Source organism: Culex quinquefasciatus, chromosome 1 (assembly GCF_015732765.1).
Source record: "Culex quinquefasciatus strain JHB chromosome 1, VPISU_Cqui_1.0_pri_paternal, whole genome shotgun sequence".
Lineage (NCBI taxonomy): Eukaryota > Metazoa > Arthropoda > Insecta > Diptera > Culicidae > Culex > Culex quinquefasciatus.
Window position 1 is genome coordinate 16,212,644 of NC_051861.1, and position 27,058 is coordinate 16,239,701.

The 27,058-nt window shown below is 40.7% G+C and overlaps 1 protein-coding gene across 1 annotated transcript; it reads left to right on the top strand.

Annotated features, from left to right (window-relative positions):
• Positions 1-16,573: 16,573 nt before the first annotated feature.
• LOC6045604 (zinc metalloproteinase-disintegrin-like EoMP06) lies at positions 16,574-26,621 on the top strand. The gene is given in 6 exon segments (XM_038248931.1): positions 16,574-17,117; positions 23,779-24,151; positions 24,209-24,407; positions 24,468-25,952; positions 25,955-26,189; positions 26,192-26,621. Coding segments are annotated over 6 exon segments (2,517 nt in total). The 5' UTR covers positions 16,574-16,975; the 3' UTR covers positions 26,275-26,621.
• Positions 26,622-27,058: the final 437 nt, after the last annotated feature.

The following is a 27,058-nucleotide window of genomic DNA, read 5'->3' on the forward strand; positions in this document are numbered from 1 at the left end:
AGTGTTTATTAAGTACAGCAAAACGTCATCATTAACTCATTTTCGACCAAAATGGTCGTTGTCACAAGATAGCACACAACAGACGATATCATGATTTCCTCAATCAGCAAAAAAACCTCAAAATCACCTGTGGATACCCAAAATATCTCCGGTAGACAGGGACAATTTTTCCAAATCTGATCATATTCTAAAAATAGGATAAAATTCCCAACTAGGTGGATCAAATTTGGTTCGTTTGTAAAATTCTTCGTTGTAACGCCACGGAATGTACAGCGGCTGCAAAAAATAGACTTTTTTTTCGAAAACCAATGATGGCATTCGATTTAGCATTCAATTTTACGTTAAATAACATAAAAAAGTCTAGTTTTTGTTGATTATCAGAGCAGAAACACAGTCTTTTTTAAAATATAATGAAGGAACCAAATTCTTCACCGTTGTAACGTCGAGTTAGGCCGTTGCAAATATTTTTCAAAGTTTATGTCGTTTATGTCCCCCCTTCAAAATTGGTCTGAACAATCAGGGGGCAACAATTTTTTTCCAAAAAACTTCAAAATTTCCACTAAAATAGAAATCTTATCAACTGAAAACAATCTAAAATGCATTTTTCTGCATTGATTATAATATTTAGCATGTTTGGGCTTGTTAAAAAATGTTTTGAATGTTTATCCCGAGCATGGGTAAATAACAAGGGAAATGCGTAATAATACCTTTCTCTGGTATCAATACCAAATTTTGGTATTCCTGGACCCTTTAAAATTTGTCTTAAGGATTATGAAAGAGCAAAATGTGGTATCATACCAATTTAAGGTATTGTTTTGATATTGAAAAATTGCAGAATTTGTCAATGGTCGAACACCACATTTTGGTGTTATTTTGGTATTAAAGTGTTTTATCAAATTCCTCTGAAACTATGGGAAAATTTTGACCAATTTTGACAAAATAATTAATTTTGCATTAAAATGATGTCTCAAAGCTTTCATTGAAAACCGGAAATTTCAAACTTGATTTTAAACATTTTTGATATACCCCCTACAGAAATGACTTGAAATTGTGGAAAATTTTCTAAGTCAGGATGGCACATTTTGGTATTATTTTGGTATTTAAGTGTTTTATCAAATTCCTCTGAAACTATGGGAAAATTTTGACCAATTTTGACAAAATAATTAATTTTGCGCTAAAATGGTGTCTCAAAGCGAATGCTTTCATTCAAAACCGGAAATTTCAAACTTTATTTTAAACATTTTTGATATACCCCCTACAGAAATGACTTGAAATTGTGGAAAAAATTTCAAGTCAGGATGGCACATTTTGGTATTATTTGAATATTGAAAGGTTTCATCAATTTTCTCTGAAACTATGGGAAATTTGTTAAAAAAATTTACGAGTTAATTAATTTTGCGCTAAAATGACTTGAAACCCAAAAATGTTAAAGATTATTTTAAAAATTAGTGTGATATACCCACTAATATTTTTTTCAAAAACGTTGAAATATTTCTAAGTCGGGATTACCAAATACTTTGAAAAACGAGTCAATCGACAGATTAATGAATTTTTGTGAATTTCAATTCAGTTTCATTTTAATAATACTTATTTTTCAATCTTGTTATTTTTCAGAATCTTCAAGAACTTCAAGCACAGGCCGTTCATCAATGACAAATGCATTCGGTGTGGTGAAGAATATCACTAATAACAACATGGAATCATCAGGTGAGTAGATTTGGCTGTTGCATAAGGATCATTTAAGTTTTTTTCACTAACTGCAACTGCTGCACTAAAAATGGTATGAAAATACCAAATTTTGGTATTACTTGTTCAAATACCAGCGACCATAATGTGCTCTTGGTTGCCCAGTAATAGATGGTAAAATACCATGAAATCATACTAAAATCATGTATGTGAAAGACCACAGAAATACCAAAATATGATTTTCCAAGTGCGCGGGAATACCTAAAAATAAAACCATGGTAATACCAAGTTTTGGTATTCAAGCAATGTTCAAAAATCCAGAAGACTTCAACTTGGTATTGAAATGGTTCTATTTTGAGGTATTATTTTACCCTTGGAATAACATGGTTTGGTATTGTTGTGCCCTTACACATACAAGATTTTGGTATGATTTCATGGTATTTTACCATTTATTACTGGGCAACCAAGGGCACATTTTGGTCACTGTTATTTGCCCAAGTAATACCAAAATTTGGTATTCCCGTGTTATTTACCCCTGCTCGGGATGAAATTCCAATGCACAGTACAGCAAAAAAAAAAAAAAAAATCGCGAAAAATAAAATTTTCGTCAACACTTAGATATTTTGGAAACTAATGATGGCAAAAAAACTGGACAGGTGTAAAATGCATTTTAAAACACTTTTTTCATTAAAATGTTGAAACCATGGCTCTTAATTTCTATTTTTATACACGTGTTTGCTGTGAAAAGGTAAGACGTGTCACAAGATAGCACACCAGCGACGCCTTGTCAAAAATGACTGATGAATGAGACTTAGTTAATTTTTCTTCTAAATTATTGCTGATTTCAGAGATTTTGCAACAATTGTGAAAGTTGTAGAAAGCTCTCTAACAAAGTGTACACCTCAAACTAAAGCAGAAAAAAACTAGTTAAGACACACTCCCTAGTTTGAAACTGATCTAAAGTGGTCGAAAGCATAAAAGCTCAGTCGAGACTCGCACCACTCTAGGCGAGCGGGGTGGGGAAGGAATTTGATTTTCATTGTGCAAATATTTTGTGTGCAGTTATGATTTGCACAGGGGGAGAATTTGGTGCAAAGTGTGCAATAGTGATCAAAAACCAATCAAAAACTTCCCACATTGAATAATTTAAAAAAAGACGTTGACTTTTGGCAAGCCGAAATGTTTGACAAATGAATGAAAATGAAATTTGGATTTGTGTACTTCCTTCCCCTTCCCTGTTAACAAAATTTCCATACAAAATTTGTTTTTTTTAAGGTGCATAACACGGCCTTCGACCCCCATGTCCCCAAACTGCGTTACGTAATAAAAGAACACTCCCTATAAAGCATTTTTTCTATGCCGGTTTGTTGATGCTCTAAACACGTGTTGATACTCAGGTTGTTTGGTGAGAATGCGAGAGAAAGTGAGGTGGAGAGGTATCTAATAAAATTATAAAAGGGTACTATTTTTATTACAGCAACGAGTGATTTGATAGTTAATATTATAAATATATTGAGTTTTGTCTCAGTTCCATTATAAGTCATTATGTTTAATTCATTTTCATAAAACATTTTCCAAAAAATGCATGCGCCTGAATAGATTGAGAGAGAAGCAGAGAGAAAAGTCATCAGTGGTCTTTGTGCACAACAAATTGCTGAGTGGTAGTGGTATTTTCGGTATTCATGAATGAATGTTGAAAGCTGCTCGAATATTGGCCTCCACAATTCAGAACCAGATGGCAGTTTCTTGTTTTTTTGAGGATTTTTTTATCCTTTTTAATTTTTTAACCCTTTTAGGCTTGATGGGTCATATATGTATCAAAATTTTCCAAAGTAGCCTATAGTTTTTGTATGAATCATTTTCCCATCGTTAACTAAAAAAAGGTGCAGGTGGTTATGTTCTACATGACCAATATGACAAAGAACTTTGTACAAAACTCCTAAAAAATATTCTATTTTATTTTATATTTTTAAAACATTGCCTATGTATTTAATCCTAAATAATTTATTCCTATAAAATGTGTTCAATCTTTGGCACCTCTGTGGAAATAAATTGTCAAAACAAGTATGGTTCGGAAAATGTCCAATCAAAATGGTAATTTTCATGTCCAGTATCAAAAACCATGAATTTTGGTACCCATATTGCCCCAAGTCGAATAGTTCGATTAATGTCCCCCCGGTAGAACCTTCCCGAGGGCACTGGCCACTCCGGGTATGGCAAATCCAGTCAAAATGGCCATTTTCATTACCAGTTTCAAAAACCATGAATTTTGATACCCATATTGCCCTAAGTCGTATGGTTCGATTCATGTCCCCACGGTAGAACCTTCCCGAGGGCACTGGCCACTCCGGGTGTGGCCAATCCAGTCAAAATGGCCATTTTCATTATCAGTTTCAAAAACCATGAATTTTGATACCCATATTGCCCTAAGTCGTATGGTTCGATTCATGTCCCCACGGTAGAACCTTCCCGAGGGCACTGGCCACTCCGGGTGTGGCCAATCCAGTCAAAATGGCCATTTTCATTATCAGTTTCAAAAACCATGAATTTTGATACCCATATTGCCCCAAGTCGTATGGTTCGATTAATGTCCCCCGGTAGAACCTTCCCGAGGGCACTGGCCACTCCGGGTGTGGCCAATCCAGTCAAAATGGCCATTTTCATTATCAGTTTCAAAAACCATGAATTTTGATACCCATATTGCCCCAAGTCGTATGGTTCGATTTATGTCCCCCCGGTAGAACCTTCCCGAGGGCACTGGCCACTCCGGGTGTGGCCAATCCAGTCAAAATGGCCATTTTCATTATCAGTTTCAAAAACCATGAATTTTGATACCCATATTGCCCCAAGTCGTATGGTTCGATTAATGTCCCCCCGGTAGAACCTTCCCGAGGGCACTGGCCACTCCGGGTGTGGCCAATCCAGTCAAAATGGCCATTTTCATTATCAGTTTCAAAAACCATGAATTTTGATACCCATATTGCCCCAAGTCGTATGGTTCCGTAAATGTCCTCCCGGTAGAACCTTCCCTCAGGGCAATGGGCACTTCGGGTGTGGCCAATCCTGCCAAAATGGTCATTTTCATTACCAGTATCAAAAACCATGAATTTTGATACCCATATTGCCCAAATTTGTATGGTTCCGTAAATGTCCTCCCTGTAGAACCTTCCCTCAGGGCAATGGCCACTCCGGGTGTGGCCAATCCTGCCAAAATGGTCATTTTCATCACCAGTATCAAAAACCATGAATTATGATACCCATATTGCCCAAATTTGTATGGTTCCGTAAATGTCCTCCCGGTAGAACCTTCCCTCAGGGCAATGGCCACTCCGGGTGTGGCCAATCCTGCCAAAATGGTCATTTTCATTACCAGTATCAAAAACCATGAATTTTGATACCCATATTGCCCAAATTTGTATGGTTCCGTAAATGTCCTCCCGGTAGAACCTTCCCCCAGGGCACTGGCCACTCCGGGTGTGGCCAATCCTGCCAAAATGGCCATTTTCATCACCAGTATCAAAAACCATGAATTTTGATACCCATATTGCCCAAATTTGTATGGTTCCGTAAATGTCCTCCCGGTAGAACCTTCCCCCAGGGCACTGGCCACTCCGGGTGTGGCCAATCCTGCCAAAATGGTCATTTTCATTACCAGTATCAAAACCATGAATTTTGATACCCATATTGCCCAAATTTGTATGGTTCCGTAAATGTCCTCCCGGTAGAACCTTCCTCAGGGCAATGGCCACTCCGGTGTGGCCAATCCTGCCAAAATGGCCATTTTCATTACCAGTATCAAAAACCATGAATTTTGATACCCATATTGCCCAAATTTGTATGGTTCCGTAAATGTCCTCCCGGTAGAACCTTCCTCAGGGCAATGGCCACTCCGGGTGTGGCCAATCCTGCCAAAATGGTCATTTTCATCACCAGTATCAAAACCATGAATTTTGATACCCATATTGCCCAAATTTGTATGGTTCCGTAAATGTCCTCCCGGTAGAACCTTCCCTCAGGGCAATGGCCACTCCGGGTGTGGCCAATCCTGCCAAAATGGTCATTTTCATTACCAGTATCAAAAACCATGAATTTTGATACCCATATTGCCCAAATTTGTATGGTTCCGTAAATGTCCTCCCGGTAGAACCTTCCTCAGGGCAATGGCCACCCGGGTGTGGCCAATCCTGCCAAAATGGCCATTTTCATTACCAGTATCAAAACCATGAATTTTGATACCCATATTGCCCAAATTTGTATGGTTTCGTAAATGTCCTCCCGGTAGAACCTTCCCTCAGGGCAATGGCCACTCCGGGTGTGGCCAATCCTGCCAAAATGGTCATTTTCATCACCAGTATCAAAAACCATGAATTTTGATACCCATATTGCCCAAATTTGTATGGTTCCGTAAATGTCCTCCCGGTAGAACCTTCCCTCAGGGCAATGGCCACTCCGGGTGTGGCCAATCCTGCCAAAATGGTCATTTTCATTACCAGTATCAAAAACCATGAATTTTGATACCCATATTGCCCAAATTTGTATGGTTCCGTAAATGTCCTCCCGGTAGAACCTTCCCTCAGGGCAATGGCCACTCCGGGTGTGGCCAATCCTGCCAAAATGGTCATTTTCATCACCAGTATCAAAAACCATGAATTTTGATACCCATATTGCCCAAATTTGTATGGTTCCGTAAATGTCCTCCCGGTAGAACCTTCCCTCAGGGCAATGGCCACTCCGGGTGTGGCCAATCCTGCCAAAATGGTCATTTTCATTACCAGTATCAAAAACCATGAATTTTGATACCCATATTGCCCAAATTTGTATGGTTCCGTAAATGTCCTCCCGGTAGAACCTTCCTCAGGGCAATGGCCACTCCGGGTGTGGCCAATCCTGCCAAAATGGCCATTTTCATTACCAGTATCAAAACCATGAATTTTGATACCCATATTGCCCAAATTTGTATGGTTCCGTAAATGTCCTCCCGGTAGAACCTTCCTCAGGGCAATGGCCACCCGGGTGTGGCCAATCCTGCCAAAATGGTCATTTTCATCACCAGTATCAAAAACCATGAATTTTGATACCCATATTGCCCAAATTTGTATGGTTCCGTAAATGTCCTCCCGGTAGAACCTTCCCCCAGGGCACTGGCCACTCCGGGTGTGGCCAATACTGCCAAAATGGCCATTTTCATCACCAGTATCAAAAACCATGAATTTTGATACCCATATTGCCCAAATTTGTATGGTTCCGTAACTGTCCTCCCGGTAGAACCTTCCCTCAGGGCAATGGCCACTCCGGGTGTGGCCAATCCTGCCAAAATGGTCATTTTCATTACCAGTATCAAAAACCATGAATTTTGATACCCATATTGCCCAAATTTGTATGATTCCGTAAATGTCCTCCCGGTAGAACCTTCCCTCAGGGCAATGGCCACTCCGGGTGTGGCCAATCCTGCCAAAATGGCCATTTTCATTACCAGTATCAAAAACCATGAATTTTGATACCCATATTGCCCAAATTTGTATGGTTCCGTAAATGTCCTCCCGGTAGAACCTTCCCAGGGCAATGGCCACTCCGGTGTGGCCAATCCTGCCAAAATGGTCATTTTCATCACCAGTATCAAAAACCATGAATTTTGATACCCATATTGCCCAAATTTGTATGGTTCCGTAAATGTCCTCCCGGTAGAACCTTCCCTCAGGGCAATGGCCACTCCGGGTGTGACCGATATCCTACCAAATTGTTCCCAATAATTTCGGTATTCCGGTGACCGTTCTGGCTACCGTCAATAGACAAATCCAGCGAAAGCTCAACGCTGCTTTTTGATGGTGAGAGATTTGACAGCTCCCATACTAAGTGTCTCGATTTTCATACTTTTTGTTAATTTTCTTCTAAAATAAAATACTTAACATATGAAAACTATATATTTTTGGTGCCCAAAATTCCTGCTGAATCGAATGGTGTACTTATCCCAATTGCAAATTTTTCGAACAGTTTTTATTTTAATAATATTCTAGACACATTTTGTACACCTAATCAATCAATACTTTTATCATAAATAATCATTTTATTGCTTAAAAATTTAGTTTTCCTGAGCTCCCATATTCAAATACATGAAAGCTGTCATTTCTAACACCATTGGCCACCTAGCGGCCATTTCAAACTGGATACGTCTATAACTTCTTGGACTCCTCTCAAGTTCGTGCACCACCTGCGTGTGTGTGTGTGAGCAATAAAATTCCCAACGTAAGGTCCGTCTTAGATGAAAGTCTGATGGACACTAAATCCTCCAGAGGCTAACTTTTAGCTTAAATAGTTTTCACGGCATCTACGCAACAGAAACAGAATGTCACGCCGAGGGCTTGCGACGGTAACGCTACATTTTCGAAAAATTTTGCATTGACACCGCAGATAGAGCTTTAAGACAAAGTCCTTTGTCAAAATATTGTTTTGAAAATTCAGGCCTGAACGGGTTGAACCACTCTGCCCAATCCTCAAAAAAAGTTCCAAATTTGTTTTCTTTTTAACAATTGGAAAACTTCCTTTAATTTTTTGATCAAATATTACTATTCAGAAAACAACGTGACTAAAGCTGACATTTTGGTTTTTTAACTGCTTCAAAATCTTTGCTTAATAGCATTTACAAGAAAAAACAAGTAGTAGTAGAGTACAGTGCTTCTCCTTTAACCTTTTCAGGATATAGGACCCAAAAATGAAAATTTCCAAATCTAGCCTATAATTTTCGTATGGTCTGAAGAATCATTTTTCCAGCATTAAATAAAAAAAATATTTTTTGAGTCAGGCTTCAAAGGGTTAAATGGAGACTCGTATTTTTTCATTGTTTAATTGGTTCCCACGGTGTTGCCAACAGGTGGAAACTTACAAAGCGCATAACCTCATTTGTCCTGTTTGAACATCTTCTTAATAAGGTCTTTTCAGCTCAGCGCTAATCGCAAAATCAGCACACGTGACACTTAGTTTGCCCGGGGCAAATATCTAATCACGCTGTAGTTGTTACTGCTTTACGTTGCGCGGGCGCCCAGCTGGCTTCTAGTTCCAGAAGTTCAAGCAGACGTCGCGACGGCGGCCCTAAAGCGGAAAACATACACTAAACAAATAAATAAATAAACAAACATGCCACAGTTGGTATTGCTGGCTATGGAAAGATTTAGCTGTTCGATTATTAAATACCAAGTTAAGGATGTGTAAATAAGGAGTGAACGAGCTCGCAAAAAAGGAAATTCTAGCGGTGTCAGTTTTTGCACGACTTGAAAATGTAAGGACAAGGAGATAAGGCTACTTCTCAATGGTTGAAGAAATTTAAATGACACTCATGGCGAGGAAGTGTTGAACTCGAAATTGACCTGTTGGTTGAAAAAGCCAAATTGAACCTTTCGCTCAACAAAGAATGTTGAATGCTATAGAATGTACAGTATCGCACCTCCATAAAAATATGTTCCAGGAATAGAAAAGTTCCACCAATTCAAGAAGATAGCTCTATTTTTACGAGCATACGACAGGTACTATACAGCAGCTCCAGAGCGTTAACTTGACACCCGATACGTTTTCCATCGCCGTGGGCAGCTCTCGACACAGCCCCGACCCCGAGTAGCGAGTCAGTAAGGTAAATGCAAACAAAATGAAGATGAATTTCACCAGTGGCACATAGTATCACTTGCAAGCTGTTCAACGGTGTGGTAGGTCAAGTACGAGGATTGTGGCCAGATATGGCAATGTTCAATGTTTGTCAAAATATTTTATTAAAATTTCAAGCCGAACGTTCAACAGTGAAATGGTGGATTTACAAACATTTCTTCAAAAATATCTGCTTGTCGAAATTTCACAGCATTTAAATAAATATTCTACAATTCCGTCGTGAAACTATTTACTTTTCCTGTCATTCTTGAACGACGAAATAGCCTACTTTTCTGTACCAAAAATAACAGAATCGAATAGCAACACTTTTCAAAATAAATGCTGAAAAGTTCTACTTTTCAGCACTCAAATGGGTGCTGAATAATTGAACTTTTCAGCACTTGTTTCGAAAAGTAACACTTTTCAACATCTTTTTTTGATTTAAACGATTTATTGACAAAATACATGAAAATTTGACATAAAATTTCACTCAGTGTGTGTTTTTTTGGAATTGCAAATAATGTTTTTTTGGAACTCGTTGCAAAACTTGATTTTTTCAGCACTCTTTGTATTAATCCAACTCGGCGAACCTGGTTGGATAAATGTACGACTCGTGCTGAAGAAATCCTCTTTTTGCAACTTGTTGCATAAACTACTATTTTGCCTACTTTTCTCTACCAAAATAACAGTGCTGAAAAGTTCTACTTCCGCATAAGGGTGCGGTATCAAATAGTAACATTTTTCAATATTTGAAAAAAAAAACACATGGGTGTATGAAATAAAATTCCATTCAAAAGGCGTTTTTCGGAATTACAAAAAATGTTGTAAGCAACTCGTTGCAAATCATGATTTTTTCAGCCCTCGTCTTATTTATCCAACTCTGTAAACCTCTTTGGATAAATGTACGACTCGTGTTGAAAAAATCTTCATTTTGCAACTTGTTGCATATACTACTATTCAGCAAACATTTTAAGAGCTGAAAATTTCAACGTTTCACTGAAAAAAATCCAATTCAAAAGGTGTTTTCTGAAGTTGAAATAAATATGATTGAATGCAACTAAAACAAAAGATTCGCCAATTTTTCGTCGGATAGTTATTTATAAGATAGGACATAAACAGCAAGGCGAAATCCTAGTTTAAAAAAGTGAGTACCTGATCAGGGGGAGATAAACGGCTGATATTGGTAGCGTTGATAGTCTTAAAAGAAATTTTCAATCATAAGCTAGCAAAAAATGTAAGATTTGTCGTAATAAAAAATGTATGAAATTTTCTCAGCATTGTTTTTTTCTGTAGATGTGATTTTTCTTTATGAAATATTCTTAAATCACAACAAAACTGAACATTTCTAGCAAAACATTGCAATAGGGCCGAAGCCGAAGTGTAAACAAAGAGTCTATCCTGCTCATTCCTAATGTAAACATCAACTGACGTGAGCAGGATAGACTCTTTGTTTACACTTCGGCTTCGGTCCTATTACAATGTTTTGCTTGATTTGTTGAATATTTTGACCTAGAATACCTGTAACTTGGAAACGGCGCACTTTATCAAGAATTGTATTGTCAGTTTCGATCGCAAATCTGGTTTTATCCCAATATAATTGGTTATATGACTGTATGTTTGACATTTACGTAGAGAATTACTCAAATATTACAAATACTAATAAATCCTACTGGCATCCCTGCCCCACTGAAATCAGCTTCACCGCGAAACTTTTTCTTCTTCTAGGAAGTCTGGCACAACTTTTCGTCTCGGTCGAGAATTTTTCTTCATGCCCCACTGCCACCCTCTCCCGAGACAGGATTCCTCCTCATGTTCCCAGAACACATAAAGGATTATTGCCAGCGTTCCTCGCAGGTTGTTGGGCTGCTAACCTTGTCCGCTTTTCAGTGCTCTCACTCTCCCAAAAAGTAGCACCCTCTCTCACACTCGCTCTCTTGTGGAAATTTTTCCTTTGTCTAACGCCGGGAAAATTTCTCTCATTTTGCCCCTTTTTCAAAGTGCGGTAGGTCCTGGTCCCAAAATTCTGTGAGCTTTTCCTGGGAGTGGGATGGGTGAGGGTTCGTCGCCGGGGCCAAGTTCAGTGCTACTTCCTTGTTCTGTATGTGCTGTGGAAGGCACTGGAACGATGCCACTTTTATGACCGAGTGCAGGAGCCGCAGCAGCGCCAGCAAAGGTCGTAAAGAGTTCTTTATTCTAATTTCAAACTTTTCGTGAGTTGGGTGGGGGGGGGGGGGGGGCGGATGTCCTTTTTTTCGCGGGTAGGTTGTTGACCGGATGGAATGCAGCAGAGCTACACACCTGGCTAAAGGATCATTTCGTGTCTTTGTGTGAATTTATAACCCTTTCACAAGCAGGAGAAAGCAGCGCAGTGTCACCGAACTCATTAAGGCATTTCGTCTCTATAAAGAGTGGTGGCTTTCATTTTGGAACAGGTGAATTGAAATTTCGTAACGGTAACAGACCGTTGAATTGGATGGAATTTGCCGAATGAAATTTTATAGAACAAAAGAGATCTCTTGAGGTTGTGGGAAACTCTTCAACGAAAGAAAGGTTCGAAAGTAAAATTAGTAATATAGTTATCATTAAAGGAACATTAATATGGGAAGAGAAAGCTATAGATGTTTTAACTATTTATTTGGTTCAAACTTTGTAGGCAACTTCCCTATGACCGAAAAAGCCTTGGTTCACCTATACAAGTCTCTAAAAGATTTTGACAGGTTTTCATACAAAAACGGTACGTAAATATTCGAATTTTGTGATCAATTTGGTCTCTTCGACAAAGTTGTAGGTTTTTTTTTGCCGATTTTAAAACAAAAAAAAAGTCATTTTCTGATAGAATGCTCGTCTGGTTTGAGGTTTTCATTTTTTTCAAGTTCGATTCTGAGGTCTTTGCCTTAATTAGGAGTACATACGCGACTTCTTCATTACCAATATGGCTGAGAACGTGGCTCATCCTGAGGTGTTTGAAGAGTTGAGTTCTGATCACTATCCGGTGGTTGTGGAGGTTGGAGCTTCCGTTACTCCGCAGCGGCAACCAACCCGGAAAGATTACCACAACGTTGACTGGCAGCAGTTTCAGCAAGTGGTAGACAGCAACATCGACTATGATCAACACCCGGAAACTTCTGCCGATATTGATCGTTCGCTGGAGGTGATCCAGCAGGCTATCAACCAAGCAGAGGCTGCCAACGTTCGGGAGGTTCCTGTTAATTTTAAGGTAACTGATATTGACGTAGATACTAAACACTTGATTAGACTTAGGAATGTTTATAGGAGACAATATCAACGGACTGGGGACTATGACAAAAGATTTCAGTGAACAATTTGAACAAAATCATACAAGACCGACTTGACAATATCAGAAATCAAGAATTTTCAAAACATGTAAGCCAGCTTGGGAATTATTCAAAACCATTTTGGAAACTTTCAAAAGTTCTTAAAAACAAACCAAAGCCTATTCCTCCTCTTATTGTTGAGGATTCTCCTTTGATTACATCCGAGGAAAAGGCAAATGCACTTGGGCTTCATTTTGTTAGTTCACATAATCTTGGCGCTTCCATGACCAGCCGTAAAGAAACATCAGTTGCCAATAGTATTTCAACAATCAATGACTCTACCTTTGAATTTCCTGCAGATTCCCATGTTTCTGGTGAGGAAGTCAAAGTTGCAGTTAAACAAATGAAAAATATGAAAGCTCCAGGCTTTGATAACATTTTTAATCTGGTGTTGAAAAAACAGAGTGATCAGTTCTTTCAACATCTAGCCAATATTTTCAATAAATGTTTGCAACTTGGTTACTTCCCCACCAATTGGAAGCTGGGCAAAGTCATACCAATTTTGAAGCCTCAAAAAGATCCAACATCGCCAACAAGTTATCGCCCCATTAGTCTTTTGAGTAGTCTGTCCAAACTCTTTGAGAAGGTCATCTATTCAAGGCTTTTGGATTTTACCAACGATAATAATATAATTTTGAACGAGCAGTTTGGCTTCCGAAAGGGACATAATACTGCTCATCAGCTTACGAGAGTAACTAAAATCATCAAGCAGAACAAGCTTGAGTCTAAATCAACTGCTATGGCTTTGTTGGATGTTGAGAAGGCTTTTGACAATGTTTGGCATGATGGTTTGATACATAAACTGTATTTATACGGTTTTCCAATGTATCTTATCAAAATTATCCAGCACTATCTTTCGGAGAGATCGTTCAAGGTTTTTCTGAATGGGATTGCTTCTGGATTATTCAACATTGATGCTGGGGTTCCCAAGGAAGTATTCTTGGCCCACTTCTGTACAATATTTTTACATCTGATTTGCCTACTCTTCCTGGTAATGGTGTGTTGTCACTTTTTGCTGATGACACTGCCGTTATTTATAAGGGTAAAATAACCAGATATTTAGTTGGCCGTCTTCAGAAGGGTCTTGACGTTCTTTCCGAATACTTTGGCGACTGGAAAATTCGCATAAATGCAGCCAAAACTCAAACCATCATTTTTCCACTTTCCAAATCGGCCAGATTTGTCCCAAAGGATGATGTTTTGATTAAAATGAATGATGTTTCGATACCCTGGTCAAAGGAAGTTGTCTATTTAGGTCTCATACTTGACTCGAAACTTTTGTTTCGGCAGCATGTAGATAAAATATTGAACAAGTGCAGCATTCTCATCAGGTGTTTGTATCCTTTAATTAACAGAAAATCAAAGCTATCTTTGAAAAATAAGTTAGCAGTTTACAAACAAATAATTTACCCCGTTATTGAGTATGCAGTACCTGTTTGGGAGTGTTGCGCTAGAACTCATAAATTGAAGCTCCAGCGTGTCCAAAACAAGGTACTCAAAATGGTTTTGAATGTTCCTGGCTGGACAAGATCAAGTGAGGTTCATGAATTAGCAGAAGTTAAAATGTTGGATCAGAAGATTCAAGAGAAAATGTTTGAAATTCAGGGAAAAATGTGCTATTTCTGAATACCCCTTGATTCAAGGATTGGTTTAGTTTATGGTAAGATTAAGTTAGTTTTAGGTTAGGTTATGTTTTCTTAACATTTTTTTCCTCATTGTACCTAGTGTTACAAAAATGATAAATCATATACTTTTAAAGTTATAAAAATGAACAGTGTTTAAATCACGAAAAGCAAACTAAAGCTGAAGAGCCACAGCTGACCACTTATTATGTAAACCAAATGTAATTATTATAAAAAAGATTCAATAAAGTATATTTAATTCAAAAAAAAAAAAAAAAAAAAAAAGGAGTACATACGCAGTAAAAAGTAACACTCTTTAAGGTGAACCAGGAAGCCTGCATTGACTTGCGTTTTTAGAAGTACCTTTAAGGAAATGCCGTAAGTAACAAAAATTATGTGGCAGTCGACTCCAGAAATTTATTTTAGTGGACAGGGAGTTTGGAGGAAAAGTTATACCTCAAAATGTTCTAATTTATCATCACCAATAATAACTATGCTAGAATGTTTATTATAGCACTTTTATACGGGCTTAAAGATTTAAAAGTGGACTTGTTTAGAAAAGCCAAGGGGTATTTCTCGAGATTTTCCAAAGTTTGAAATTTTTCTTGTCGCCCTAGTGGTGAATCAAGCTATGAAACTTGATATACTTAAATTGAACGGATTAAAAATTGGAAATCTTCATTATATTCCAATGTACTCTACTTTGGCACGTTTGACCTGAATTCGACACATCACGTTATCAATAACCCCCCAGGGCGCCAATTTTTCATAACCGATTGCCAATCTACAAGGTGTTAATTGCCGGACAATTACAACTCGATTAATCGTTTGTTAATCACAGCGAAGGGTCATTCGCAAAAACGTGCCTCCCCAAAAGCTAGAGGAATCAATCACGCGTCATCGCGAGTTCAATGCCGTCAGTATAGGGTAGAGTAGTCATCAATGAGACACAGGGAACAATGATAAAATGGCTCTCACAAGTCGTAGTTTCAATCAATCAGGCTCATATTTGAGGGAAAGGTGTGTCTACTAGATACACATCTGACATAATAGTGGCTTTGGTTATGGACGCTCCCTTGAAAAGTAATTCATAAATGTTTGATTATGGGGTGTAAAAGTAAATTATGGACAAAAATTACTTTTTCGCTCGAAGGCTGCCATTTACACCAAAACTAATATTTCTTCAAATTTCTTTCGACGTTCCATAGAGATTAAGTTGGGTTACAATGTCCTTTCATTAGATTTGGCCAAAATTTAGAATATACCCAGAATCCAGGGCTGTCTCATTGTTCCCCACTCATTTCAGCCCATGGGTAACAATGAGACACTTTGATTTTTCTTCAATAAACTTTTCAAAATCGATGGAAATCTTTCAAAACATGAATTAAAAGTGATTTTTGGCATATTTATAGAGTTTAAACTTCATTTAACCAAACATACTAAGTTATTTGGTATTAATATATGGATTTTACAAAATTTCAATACTTTTTAGTGTAACTTTTGTTGATAAAAGTTTCATGTTGGCAAAATTGCTCTAAAATGTTCAAGGCAAGTCACCTGCAATGGAACAATACAAAAACATGATGTTTTGCTAGAAAAATGTTGATTTTCGTAAAGTGTCTCATTGTTCCCCAGCTGTCTCATTGTTCCTGCCAAGTGCGTCTACAATGAGACAGTTGAATAACTCTGGCTGTAGAAGTCGGATCGATCTCATATTTTGGTCAACGTTAGAACACATTAAAAGAAAGATAATGCAATTAAAAGCTTATTAAAACATGCTAATGAAAAAATTAGAAAAATCGTTGAAAGTTGAAAACCAAAAGTGTCTCATTGATGACTACCCTACCCTAAACAATGAAAGAGTATTGCAGTGTCCGACAATCAAGTGCCGACCAAGTGGAGGAAACATCTGCTCTGTGGGGACGCACGGTAGCACGACATGGGGGGAGACCCCCAAGTAGGCGAGCGTTACAGCCTAGCCAACAAGTTGACGAGAGACGACTCAGCGCTGCCTTTAGGGTAAAGCCGGCAATAGTTGATTTTGAAAGGATGACAAGTTAGAGTGAAACTGTCTAAGTGCCATAATGGCGTCGAATTTGCTATAAAATCTTTAAAGGGTATCAACATTCGCTGTTTGACTTTACATGAGCTATGAAATGAGAGGGTCTTACGTTGACGTTGGGGAATTATCTCTCATTTTCTCAGCTTGGAAGAGAGAACGGCGTGAACAATGTGCTCTTCTCGCGGTTAAGGATCCTGTCCTGTCGACGCCAATTCCATTCATCAGTTTCAGTTTGAACGTAGAGCTGAGCAGTCGCGACTGTTCTGAACCCTAAGTACAAGCAAAGGGATTCGTCACGTCTGAGGCCAGCAAGTGTGTCTGTGGCCAAGATTTTTCCGTTACAAATCTAGGTTAGGATTTGCTACAAGAGGGGTGCGACAAGTGAAGTGAAGTAAATCATAATTTCGTCGTCGTCGTCGTTGACTTGACCATCCAAGTGGGGGTGGTGATGACCGTGAGAGTGCTACCGACTGCTCGCTGTTGGATTTAATTAGAATTTCGGGTGTAATTGAGCCAAAACGGCGAAAGTGTCGCGAGAGCGTCGACCATGAACCGCAGGGTTGACAGCGTCTGACGAAATCGAACCCTCGCGATCCTTGGCAGTCTTTGTCCACCAGCGTGGAACACGCACAAAGAAGATGAGCAGGATGAAGACTACTCTACTCAGTGGCCTATCGCTACTGTTGCTGATAGGAGTAGCCCTTTGTACTCCCGGGATAACCGCCTCACCAGGAGCAGTGACTCATCGTGTAGACTTCGACGACCGAGCACCAGATGTTGGTAAGTTTTGCGGAGGAGGCTCGTCCCGGTGTCGCCAGCATGGCGAGTCACATCCTTTCTTTCCCCCCGTGCTGCTTTCTCGACACGTCTTGGAGTCAAAACAACGAAACGTGCTGCGTTGGATATCTTGTACGGGAGCAGGCGGAGCAGAGCAGTGGAGGCACGCTCTAATAAAAGAGTCCGATCGGCAGACTTGGCCGTTTCCTCGGTTTCCAGATAACGTGACGAAAAGGGAGAGTCAAATGAAGGAAAAAAAAACTATGTCGTCTAGCCTAGTAGAGGATACCCATAGGGACTCACATGCCAAATATCAGCCCATTTGGTTGAGAATTGGGCTGTCCCCAGCGGTTCAAAGTTTACATGTAAATTACTATGGGATTTTTATGCTTTTCGTTCAATCGTTCCTACAGGTCTGGGGACAACATGGATTCACTCGGAATAAAACAGGTGTGTAAGGGATGGTCCAATGAACAAATTCCAGAAGGAATTAGGGTTGTCCATTCTGTCCCCAAGGTGCGCATTGGATCGACGTCCGGTGTCTCCAGAATCAACGATTCACCCTTCAAATGTACGCATTGTCCCTAGTATGCTATGACGACTAGCTGAAAATTACGACGCCCCATGTCAGACGGTGAACACGTGGGGAAGCATCGATTGCATTATTATTACAAAATCATAATGTTACGTTATTTGGAATAGTTTAAATTGTTACAGGAACATCAAAAATTATAATTTTATTACTTTAAAGTATGTTTCTGAGCCAAAACTTGAGTGGATGCTCTGCCACGTGTTCACCGCCTGACATGGGGCGTCGTAATTTTCAGCTAGCCGTCATAACATACTAAGGACAATGTGTACATTTGAAGGGTGAACCGTTGATTCTGGAGACACCGGACGTCGATCCAATGCGCACCTTGGGGACAGAATGGACAACCCTAATTCCTTCTGGAATTTGTTCATTGGACCATCCCCTACACACCTGTTTTATTCCGAGTGAATCCATGTTGTCCCCAGACCTGTAGGAACGATTGAACGAAAAGCATAAAAATCCCATAGTGATTTACATGTAAACTTTGAACCGCTGGGGACAGGCCAATTCTCAACCAAATGGGCTGATATTTGGCATGAGAGTCCCTATGGGTATCCTCTACTAGGGGAACCTCGGTTTGCCTGATTCTGAGAACTTTTTTGTTTGGATGAAACACCCTATTAATCATATTCTGTACCAGATTATGCACTAGGGTGGGTACGTTTTTCAAAAAGTTCTCGGATCAAGTTTTAGTATGGTTCCCCTTGTAGGGCATGCCCATAGGGACTTTCATGCCAAATATCAGCTCATTTGGTTGTAAACTGGCTGCGCGCATCAGGTTTAAAGTTTACATGGAAATTACTATGGGAAATTGGAACTTTTTGTTCAAACGCTCCTACAGGTCTGGGAAAATCACGCGCCAACTTCTGGTATGGTTAGGCCTATGGGGAATGGTCTGGAGAACACTTTTCCCGAAGAGAGCATATGGATTCGTTGTCCCTAGACCTGGCGCATCGGCAAACAATCCGATGTCTCCGGAATCAACGGTTTTCCCTGAAAAAGCATCACATTTTCCTTAGCATGCTATGAAAGCTTGATGCACACCGCGACGCCATATGTCAGGTAGCTGCCACGTGGTTGAAATATTAGCAATAAAACACAAATTTGCTATGCAAAGATTCTGAAATCGACTAATTAATATCAGGATTGCTCAAAATGTTCATTTTCTAGTTAAAAGAATTATTGCAATTGAATATTCCAGCTATTTGCACGTTTTTTCAAATTCAAATTTTGATGTAACTTCGCTCGATTAAGTAATCTTGCAAACTAACGTGAAATTTCCCGATGATTCCGAATAGTGTCAAAATGGCACATAATGCTGTCTTTTTAGCCTACAGGGCAAAAGTTTACGTTGAAAATTGTTTGCTATAGAAAAATCGTAAAACTATGAGCAAAACTGCAAATTTTGATGTACTTCAAAAGACCTTTCGAATACATCTAAGAGAGTTGGAATTGATGAAGTTTTACGGAATTGCGAGCAATTTTAATATTTTTTTTCATGTTTTTTTGACCTCAAACTTCAATGCCAGTTTTACCCCACTTCACATGAATAAAGATTCATAAAGATTTGATTCTGCAAGTCATGATTTGCGATGTGGCGCGCCGAAAATCCAACTTTTTATTTTCGAAAAATCATATCTCGGAATCCTGTTCATGAAAACCTGCAGTTTTTGAGTCAAATAAAAAAATCAAATTATTCGCTCTACAGCATTGCCTTGGCGTTCCCGATTGCGAGATTCCTACTCGAAACTAAGTGTCCGAAGGCTTGATTGTTGAGGCACTTGCAAACCTCTTTTTACACCTAAGCTTCCATCCACCCCGGGATTCGAACTGACGACCTTTGCATTGTTAGTCCAACTGCCTACCAGCGACTCCACCGAGGCAGGACCCAGGGAGACGACTCCTACACCTGGACAGAGCTAACGACCTTACCTCTAGGTTAGACCGGGGCCAACATTTACTTCCCCGTCCGACGGAAGGCGTGATCAGACAAATCTCGTCTCGAAAAATGCCACCGGGACCTTCTGGGATCGAACCCAGGGTGAGAGGCAATCACGCTTACCCCTACACCACCTGGCTAAGTTTTTGAGTCAAAAATCAAACCATCCACATTAACGACCCCCGGGTCTTTTGTGGTCTCTATTGCAAGTTTCTGCTCGAACCTAGGAGTCCGAAGGCTTGAATGGGGAGGGCACCCAAACCTCTTTTTACTCCAAGGAACCTTCCACCCCAGTGTTTGAACTGACGACCTTCGGATTGTGAGTCCAACCGCCGCCAGCGATTCCACCGGAGTAGGCTTGGTTTGGTGTGTTGTTTGTACTTATGGCATGGAAACGACTCCTACACCTGAATGACTTAACGGCCTAACAACCAAGGCCGGGACCGACATTTTACTTCCTCATCCGATGGAAGGTTGCAGCAGATGGGAATCGAACCCAGAATCATCCGCTTACAAAGCGGACAGCGTAACCATTCGGCCACGCACTGCTGTTTTTGAGTATGTTACGTACAATTTTCCGAGGAATCCGATAAAAATATTTTCAGACATAGGCTCTTTGGTCCCGACACGGTCAAAACGCCATTTTAAGTTTTCATACGACTCTTTCAAATGTTTGGCTGGCTTTTTTTTGGTTCACAAATTATTTTTCCTTGAAAGGCCAACTAACGCCCTTTCATTTGCATTTTAGACAGCTACAATCGGTTGAAATGGAGTGAAGTTATCATTTTTTGAAAAATGTGGTTTTAGCAATTGACGAAAATGGAACACCCTAACACGGTGTAGGTCACCCTAATGGCCAAACAAAAAAGTACGGGTCTTATTATTTTGGCCAAGGAACTACCACAAAAGTTTTGAGCCCGATACGAGAACTTTTTTTTTTTGGTTTGTGACCTTTTCAAATGGAATTGTTGTGATTGCTATTTTATGATGTGTGCAGGTTGAATCAGATGAATGAGCTGCCAGCCTGGATTAATAAAAAAATGATTCCATCGGAAAAAAATGATTATGACAGGTTGCTTGAAAGAATTGCACTTAACAAGCATCGACTAACACATTGCGTATTTCAATTACGAAAATTGTAGTACCCAAACAAATATAGGTCATCGCTGAAATTTTCAAAAAGGTAGTTCTTCCCATTTTCGCCATTTTTCCGTTTAAACACCATTTTATTTACCATTTTGGGTATGTTATGTAAAACATGCAGAATAAAACCTGAGAATACCTGGTTCAGTGTGTTCCCAAGGTTTTTTTTTTGAAAAATACTGAAATCGTTAAAAACACTCACATTTTAGGACCAACCATTGCGGGTAGGATCACCCTAATCACCAAAAAAAAAAATTATAATATTTTGGCCTAGGAACTCCCATGACAAATCGCTGTTATGCTATACACAGCTTTTATGATTTTTGAATATAATTACATCACATTACAATTACACAATTTTTCGGGAAATCTATTTTCCACCTAATTTTGTGATCTGAACCACTGTGCATTGCCAAGATTGACACTGCTCTTTATTAGTCTGTCAAGAAAGTTTATCTGACACCAGAACATAATAGTTTAAAGTTCTCGGGAATCTGTCTTTCAACAAATTCTATATCAAATACATTCGAACTTTGACATTCCTGGTACTAAAGCCCTCTATCAAGCGCAAAACTAGAAATTCTCCATCATTGGTTTGCACAATTTATGCTGACTAATGGCTCAACATTGCACCTAGCAACATCGAAACCAATCCACTTTCAAACGTCGGTCGTGGTTTCCACATCCCGGTCGGAAGGAAGCTAAAACTATGCTTACTGGGTAAGGAGAAGGATGTGGACGTCATGCGCTGCATTTATGCAAAACGTTTTCTAGCTTCCCGTCTGTGTGCTCTTTATATACCGACGTATTTATGGATCTTTTTGTGATAACAAATTGCGATGTGACCGGGCACTTTTTTTGTGCAGGCTCGGTTCTCCGGAACGTCTGGGCAATCTGTTGAACTTTCTTGCCAGATGGATGTTTTTGGCTTCAAGTTGAGTGGTTTTCGTTCCAATGAAAATAAGATTCTAGATAAATTGTTTGCTGGTAATTGCTAGCGATGTTGTTACAAATAATGCCAAGAATTCGTTTCGTGCTTTGGAAGCACATTTGGAACATAATTGAAATTATTTCATTCTTATAAGAATTGTTCAGGGCCACGATTTTTCAGGGCCAACAATTTTTTTTTCTCATCGACGAAAGAAGGACGTGGTGATACACGATGAAGAAAAGCTCACCCGAACGAGTATATTCGATAGAAGAAGCGAATAAAGTTCTTACCGATGTTGATGTTGATTTTATGAACTTTCATTTCACCGATATTTCTTATCAAAGAGAAGAGAAACTCAGTCTGTTTCGATATTTTCTCCCAGTGAGTGCTCATTGAAATATTTGTTATCAAAGATTCCTGTATCGCTTTTAATAAGTCATTGTAAACAGGTTTTATATTTTACAATAAACAATTTTAGTCAAAAATCCATTCACGTGCATCGTATGAAATACAATAAAACCACATTTGTTTCCTCTCTGAGTTGTTTGTCGATAATCGAAGTGATTAAGTTTTCCGTCAAATGTTGCGACTGAATCACACTTTTAAATTCTTGTTTTTGTATGATTTGTGCTGTTAACAAGCCACGTGCACTTACTTTCAAATCACCGCGTAATTAACAAATGAACCATACAGCATTCATGGCCGAACAGCTCCCGTCAGTTGCAAAGAACGCACGCAAAATCTTTTTCGACAGCAGCCGTGTTCTTACAAGAAGATCTCACCAGACCAGGGTTTTACTCTAGTCGTTTGAACGACGTGCAATTGCCCCGAAGGGTATCTCTCAGTCTGGCACCGAACTTATATTTTTTCTATTCCAACGAAAACTGAAATTCTAACGATTCATGCTTTAAAATCGTGACACGGTGACTCACATATCTCACAGCAGCACCTGAGTGTCTCAGTCCAGTGTGGTGTCGTGATGTACCGAGGAGGCAAAATGACAAATTTTCCGTTTTAGAAGGGAAAAGACACCCTTGCGCTCCATTTTCCCAATGACGTGGCGCGCTCGTAAGTTAAACTGCCAGATGGTTATAGTGAGCACTCTCGAATTTCTGTGGTGGGGTTGGTCAGTTTTGTAATACGTGTAATCGAGGATTTGGTGCTTGTATCAATGGGTTTTTTTATGAAAATTATGTACGAGATTAAATAACATTGAACATTAAGTGAAGCGGCGTTTACGTCACTATGCCGAACATATCTTAGAACTAATTGACAGGGTTGACAGATTGACAGAATATAACACCAAACTTGTACTTACCCCAACGGCAACATCAATATTGTTTTCAAACGACTGTTTGGTACATCAACCCTGAAGTCCGTAATTGAAAGCTCCTCCAACAATACTGAGCTTCAAGCAGATTTGCAACTTTATTGCTCACAACTGGCACCGTTCCCTTAAAATTACCCTCCATAAACATCAACTTTACTGACTGCACAGCACATTTCGCCCCAGGATGGCCTCTTCCCCTCGGGGGAACATCCTGCGCAGCGAAAGGGGTTTCTCCTTGCCGTAATGGACCTTTTTTTTCGTACGAAACAGCTGATCACCATCAGCGTAGCGTCCTGGTTGGCATGACTACCGTCGTAGTAGTCCACGCTCTCTCTCGTCTCCTTAGATGCTCCGACGAGCTCAGAGGCATGGTGAGAGTTTGCTCGTCCGCTCAATTTTATGAATAATATAACAGAAAATGCATTAGCAATCGAATAAAGTAAAAAGTTTTCAATTTGAACAATTCGCAAGCGGACGAACGCAAGAAGTGGTTGCTCGTTAAAATCAGATTCCGATAGACAACAAAGCACCGCGGTTGATTGACCCTTTGGCCCAGCTGACGAGTTCGATGTCTTTATGTCGACATCAGTTCGTACTACTGCTCGGAGTACGCCCATGGTCTTAAACGTTCCAAATTAGCATCACCAATTGCCACCATCATCATCACCATTTCGGAGGAAAGTTTGCCTTGGATTCTCAGTTCGTTCTTCTTCGTTTCTTTGATTTTAGCTGGGCCAACTGCTGCTGCTGCTGGCAATGACCGGATTCCGATAGTGCCTAAAGTGGAGCACACGCGATTCGGCAATGGCACTGGTGCCACCCTAACCTACAGCCTGGACGACGACCGGACCGTCGTGGTCGAGCTGCGAGAACGATTACCGCACAGGACCTTCTTGGAGCGGCAAGGCCAACGGCGCAACGAGCCACCGATTGTGGAGTACTTTGACGAACGGTGCTACTACCAGGGTTGGATCGTGGGCAGGCCCGGCAGTGCAGTGGCGCTGTCGACTTGCGAAGGGCGCGTCCGCGGGACGGTGCTGGACCTTGACGGGACGTACTACATCGATTTCGATGAGGCCAGCGGGGGTCACTACGTTCAGAGGTGATGAGAAGCGGTTGTGGGTCGAGGAAATATTCAATAAACGTCTTTTTATTTTAGGTTGAACCACCCTGAAGGTGCTGGCAGAGCCAAAAGGAGTATGACACCCAGAATGATTACCGGACCGTTTAACGCGAACCGCCACTCAAAGTACGTCGAACTAGTTCTTGTTGTGGACAACTCACTGTACCGGAAGTTCAACTCGGACGTCTGGGAAGTGCATCGCTACTGCACCGACATCGTGAACCACGTCAACATGGTAGCCTCAAACCTCAAACATCGTATTCGCCAATCGTCTTTACCTAACGTTTTATTCCAGTTGTTCAACCAGCTGAACATCTTCGTCGCCCTAACCGGCATCGACGTGTGGGATCGTTACGACAAGATCCAGGTTAGTCAACGAGCAGACGACACCTTGAACAACTTCCTGCAGTATCGCCGGAAGGAGCTGCTCCGGAACCACCGGAACGATCACGCACAACTACTGACGGCGGTTGAGTTTCAAGACCACGTGATCGGGAAAGCCAAACTGGGTGGAATGTGCACCAGCAACAGTTCCGGAGCGGTCATAGTGGTCCATACGAACAACATCGGAATCCAAGCGGGAACGCTGGCCCACGAGATGGGCCATAGCTTCAACATGGAGCACGACGTGGATGGAGAGTGCCAGTGTCCTGATCAGAAGTGTATCATGACGGCAACGGTGACCGGACGGTCACTGAAGCACTGGAGTTCGTGCAGCGTAGAACAGCTGTCGCTGGCATTCAGTCGGGGGTTGAACCACTGCCTGAAGGATCGTCCGGATGTGGTGTATTCGGCGAGTTGTGGCAACGGATTCGTTGAAGAAGGAGAAGAGTGTGACTGTGGACTGGAAGAATCCTGTGATAATCCGTGTTGTGATGCAAAGCTCTGTCGGTTGAAGACCGGAGCGGTTTGTGCGACTGGAGAGTGTTGTGATTTGACGAGTTGTCAGCTGAAGCAGGCAGCAACCGTTTGTAGGACGGCTCATTCGGATTGCGATCTGCCAGAGTACTGTACGGGAAGTTCGGAGCATTGTCCGAGGGATGTGTTCCGAAGGGATACGGAGAGTTGCGCGGATGGCAAAGCGTACTGTAGTAATGGAGAGTGTAGAACGCGGGACGATCAGTGCCGCCTGTTGTGGGGACCTTCCGGGAAGTCTTCGGATGATGCATGCTACGAGGTAAACGTCAACGGGACAAAGTATGCAAACTGTGGGTATGATCGTGATACTCACAGCTTCCGAAAGTGTGCGGAGCGTGACGTTATGTGCGGATTGTTGTTCTGCCATCAACTGAATGACAACCGGCTTGAGTTTGGTTTGCGGGTGTTCACCGAAGAAAGAATTGGAAGAGCTCGAAAAGGTCGGGAGATGGTGGAGTGTCATGCAGCATTCATCGATCTAGGTGACACCAAACAACCCTCGTTGGTTCCGGATGGGACGGCTTGTGGGGAGAACTGAATGTGCTACCAACAGCATTGTTGGGACGTGGACAGCTTAAACGAGCGTGGAGTTGGAACTCCCTGTGAAAAGGATTGCAGTGGTCATGGTGTGTGTAATAGTGAAGGTCACTGTCATTGCGACATAGGGTACGCTCCTCCCTTCTGCGAGCACTCGGGATCTGGAGGATCCCTGGACAGCGGTCCAGCATCCAGAGGTTCCTACCTCGCACTTCTAATCACCCTCGTCATCGTCGGAGTCGTCGTAACCACCCTCTTCTTCGCCTACATCATAATCCGTTTCTGCAATCCGGATCGCTGCCGAACCCCACTCAAGATCTCCGGCTACCGTTCCCCAGCAGCCGCGGCAGTCGCCACAAACTGGTCGCCACCGTATCATCTAACTCGGCCGTAGTCCGGGACATTTCCGCACCGAAGCTATGCTCATCCACGAGGGATATCGAAGGCCCTCAGTTTACCCCAATTGCAAGACTGAAAAATACGCACAATGTGGCGTCGTCACCACCGGCGGTTGTGAACAGCGTCGTGTCGGTACGTTCCGTTGGTCAACCTTCGGTTGGCTACAAACGTATGTGGCACCTCCAGTGCCCAGTAGCCCACGGCGCCTTCCCAAACCGCCCTATCCGAGCTCAGGAAGATACTCGTGAGCGGTTGCTTTTACCCAAACATACCTCGTAACTATCTCGACTAACTAATCTTATCGTGTAACATTTTAGGTGTAGTTTTGTAGCTTTTTTGATACCAATCGTATTTTTAGCTGTTTGTGCTGTATGTGAATCTGAATGTGTACGAAAACGAAAGGGATTCAAAACGGGAAGGATGTTCGCGCGAAGCTGTAGCGGATAATAAAGTCTAGTCACACGTGGTCGTGCCTAACGGCGCACGTTATGCGGCTCTAGTACGTAACGGGCGGGTGTTACTTTACTGAACGCTTCGAAAGCTCCATAAACTTGAGGTAACGCTGTTCTGCGATTCATTTCATACTACGATGAAATTTCACGGCAAATGTAAAAGAATGTTGATGTTTTAGAGTTATTAGTATTGGTGAAAGCTTGAATCAGGTTGATGTATGTAGTGGTAACATTTTCTCTTATAAATCAAACTGACTGATTAAATGTTGATATTCCTTGAAATTGTCTTAAAATTCGTTTGTACTTTAATCATTTGAAAATTAATGCTCAACATTACCAATAAATACTGGTTATAAATAAACATATGTTTTGAATGCAATTGATAAAATGACAGATAATTGACAGTTAGACAGATTATTGACAGTTTGAAAAAATGACATTTAATTCTTTTGTACTTACCTGAAATTTAATATCACCAGACCAGAAAATTTGAAAAAAAAGTCAAGAAAACTCATTCAGTTATATCACTTATCGTGAGATCTAATTGCCTGTTTATTTGCTGATAACTTTATCTTAACCT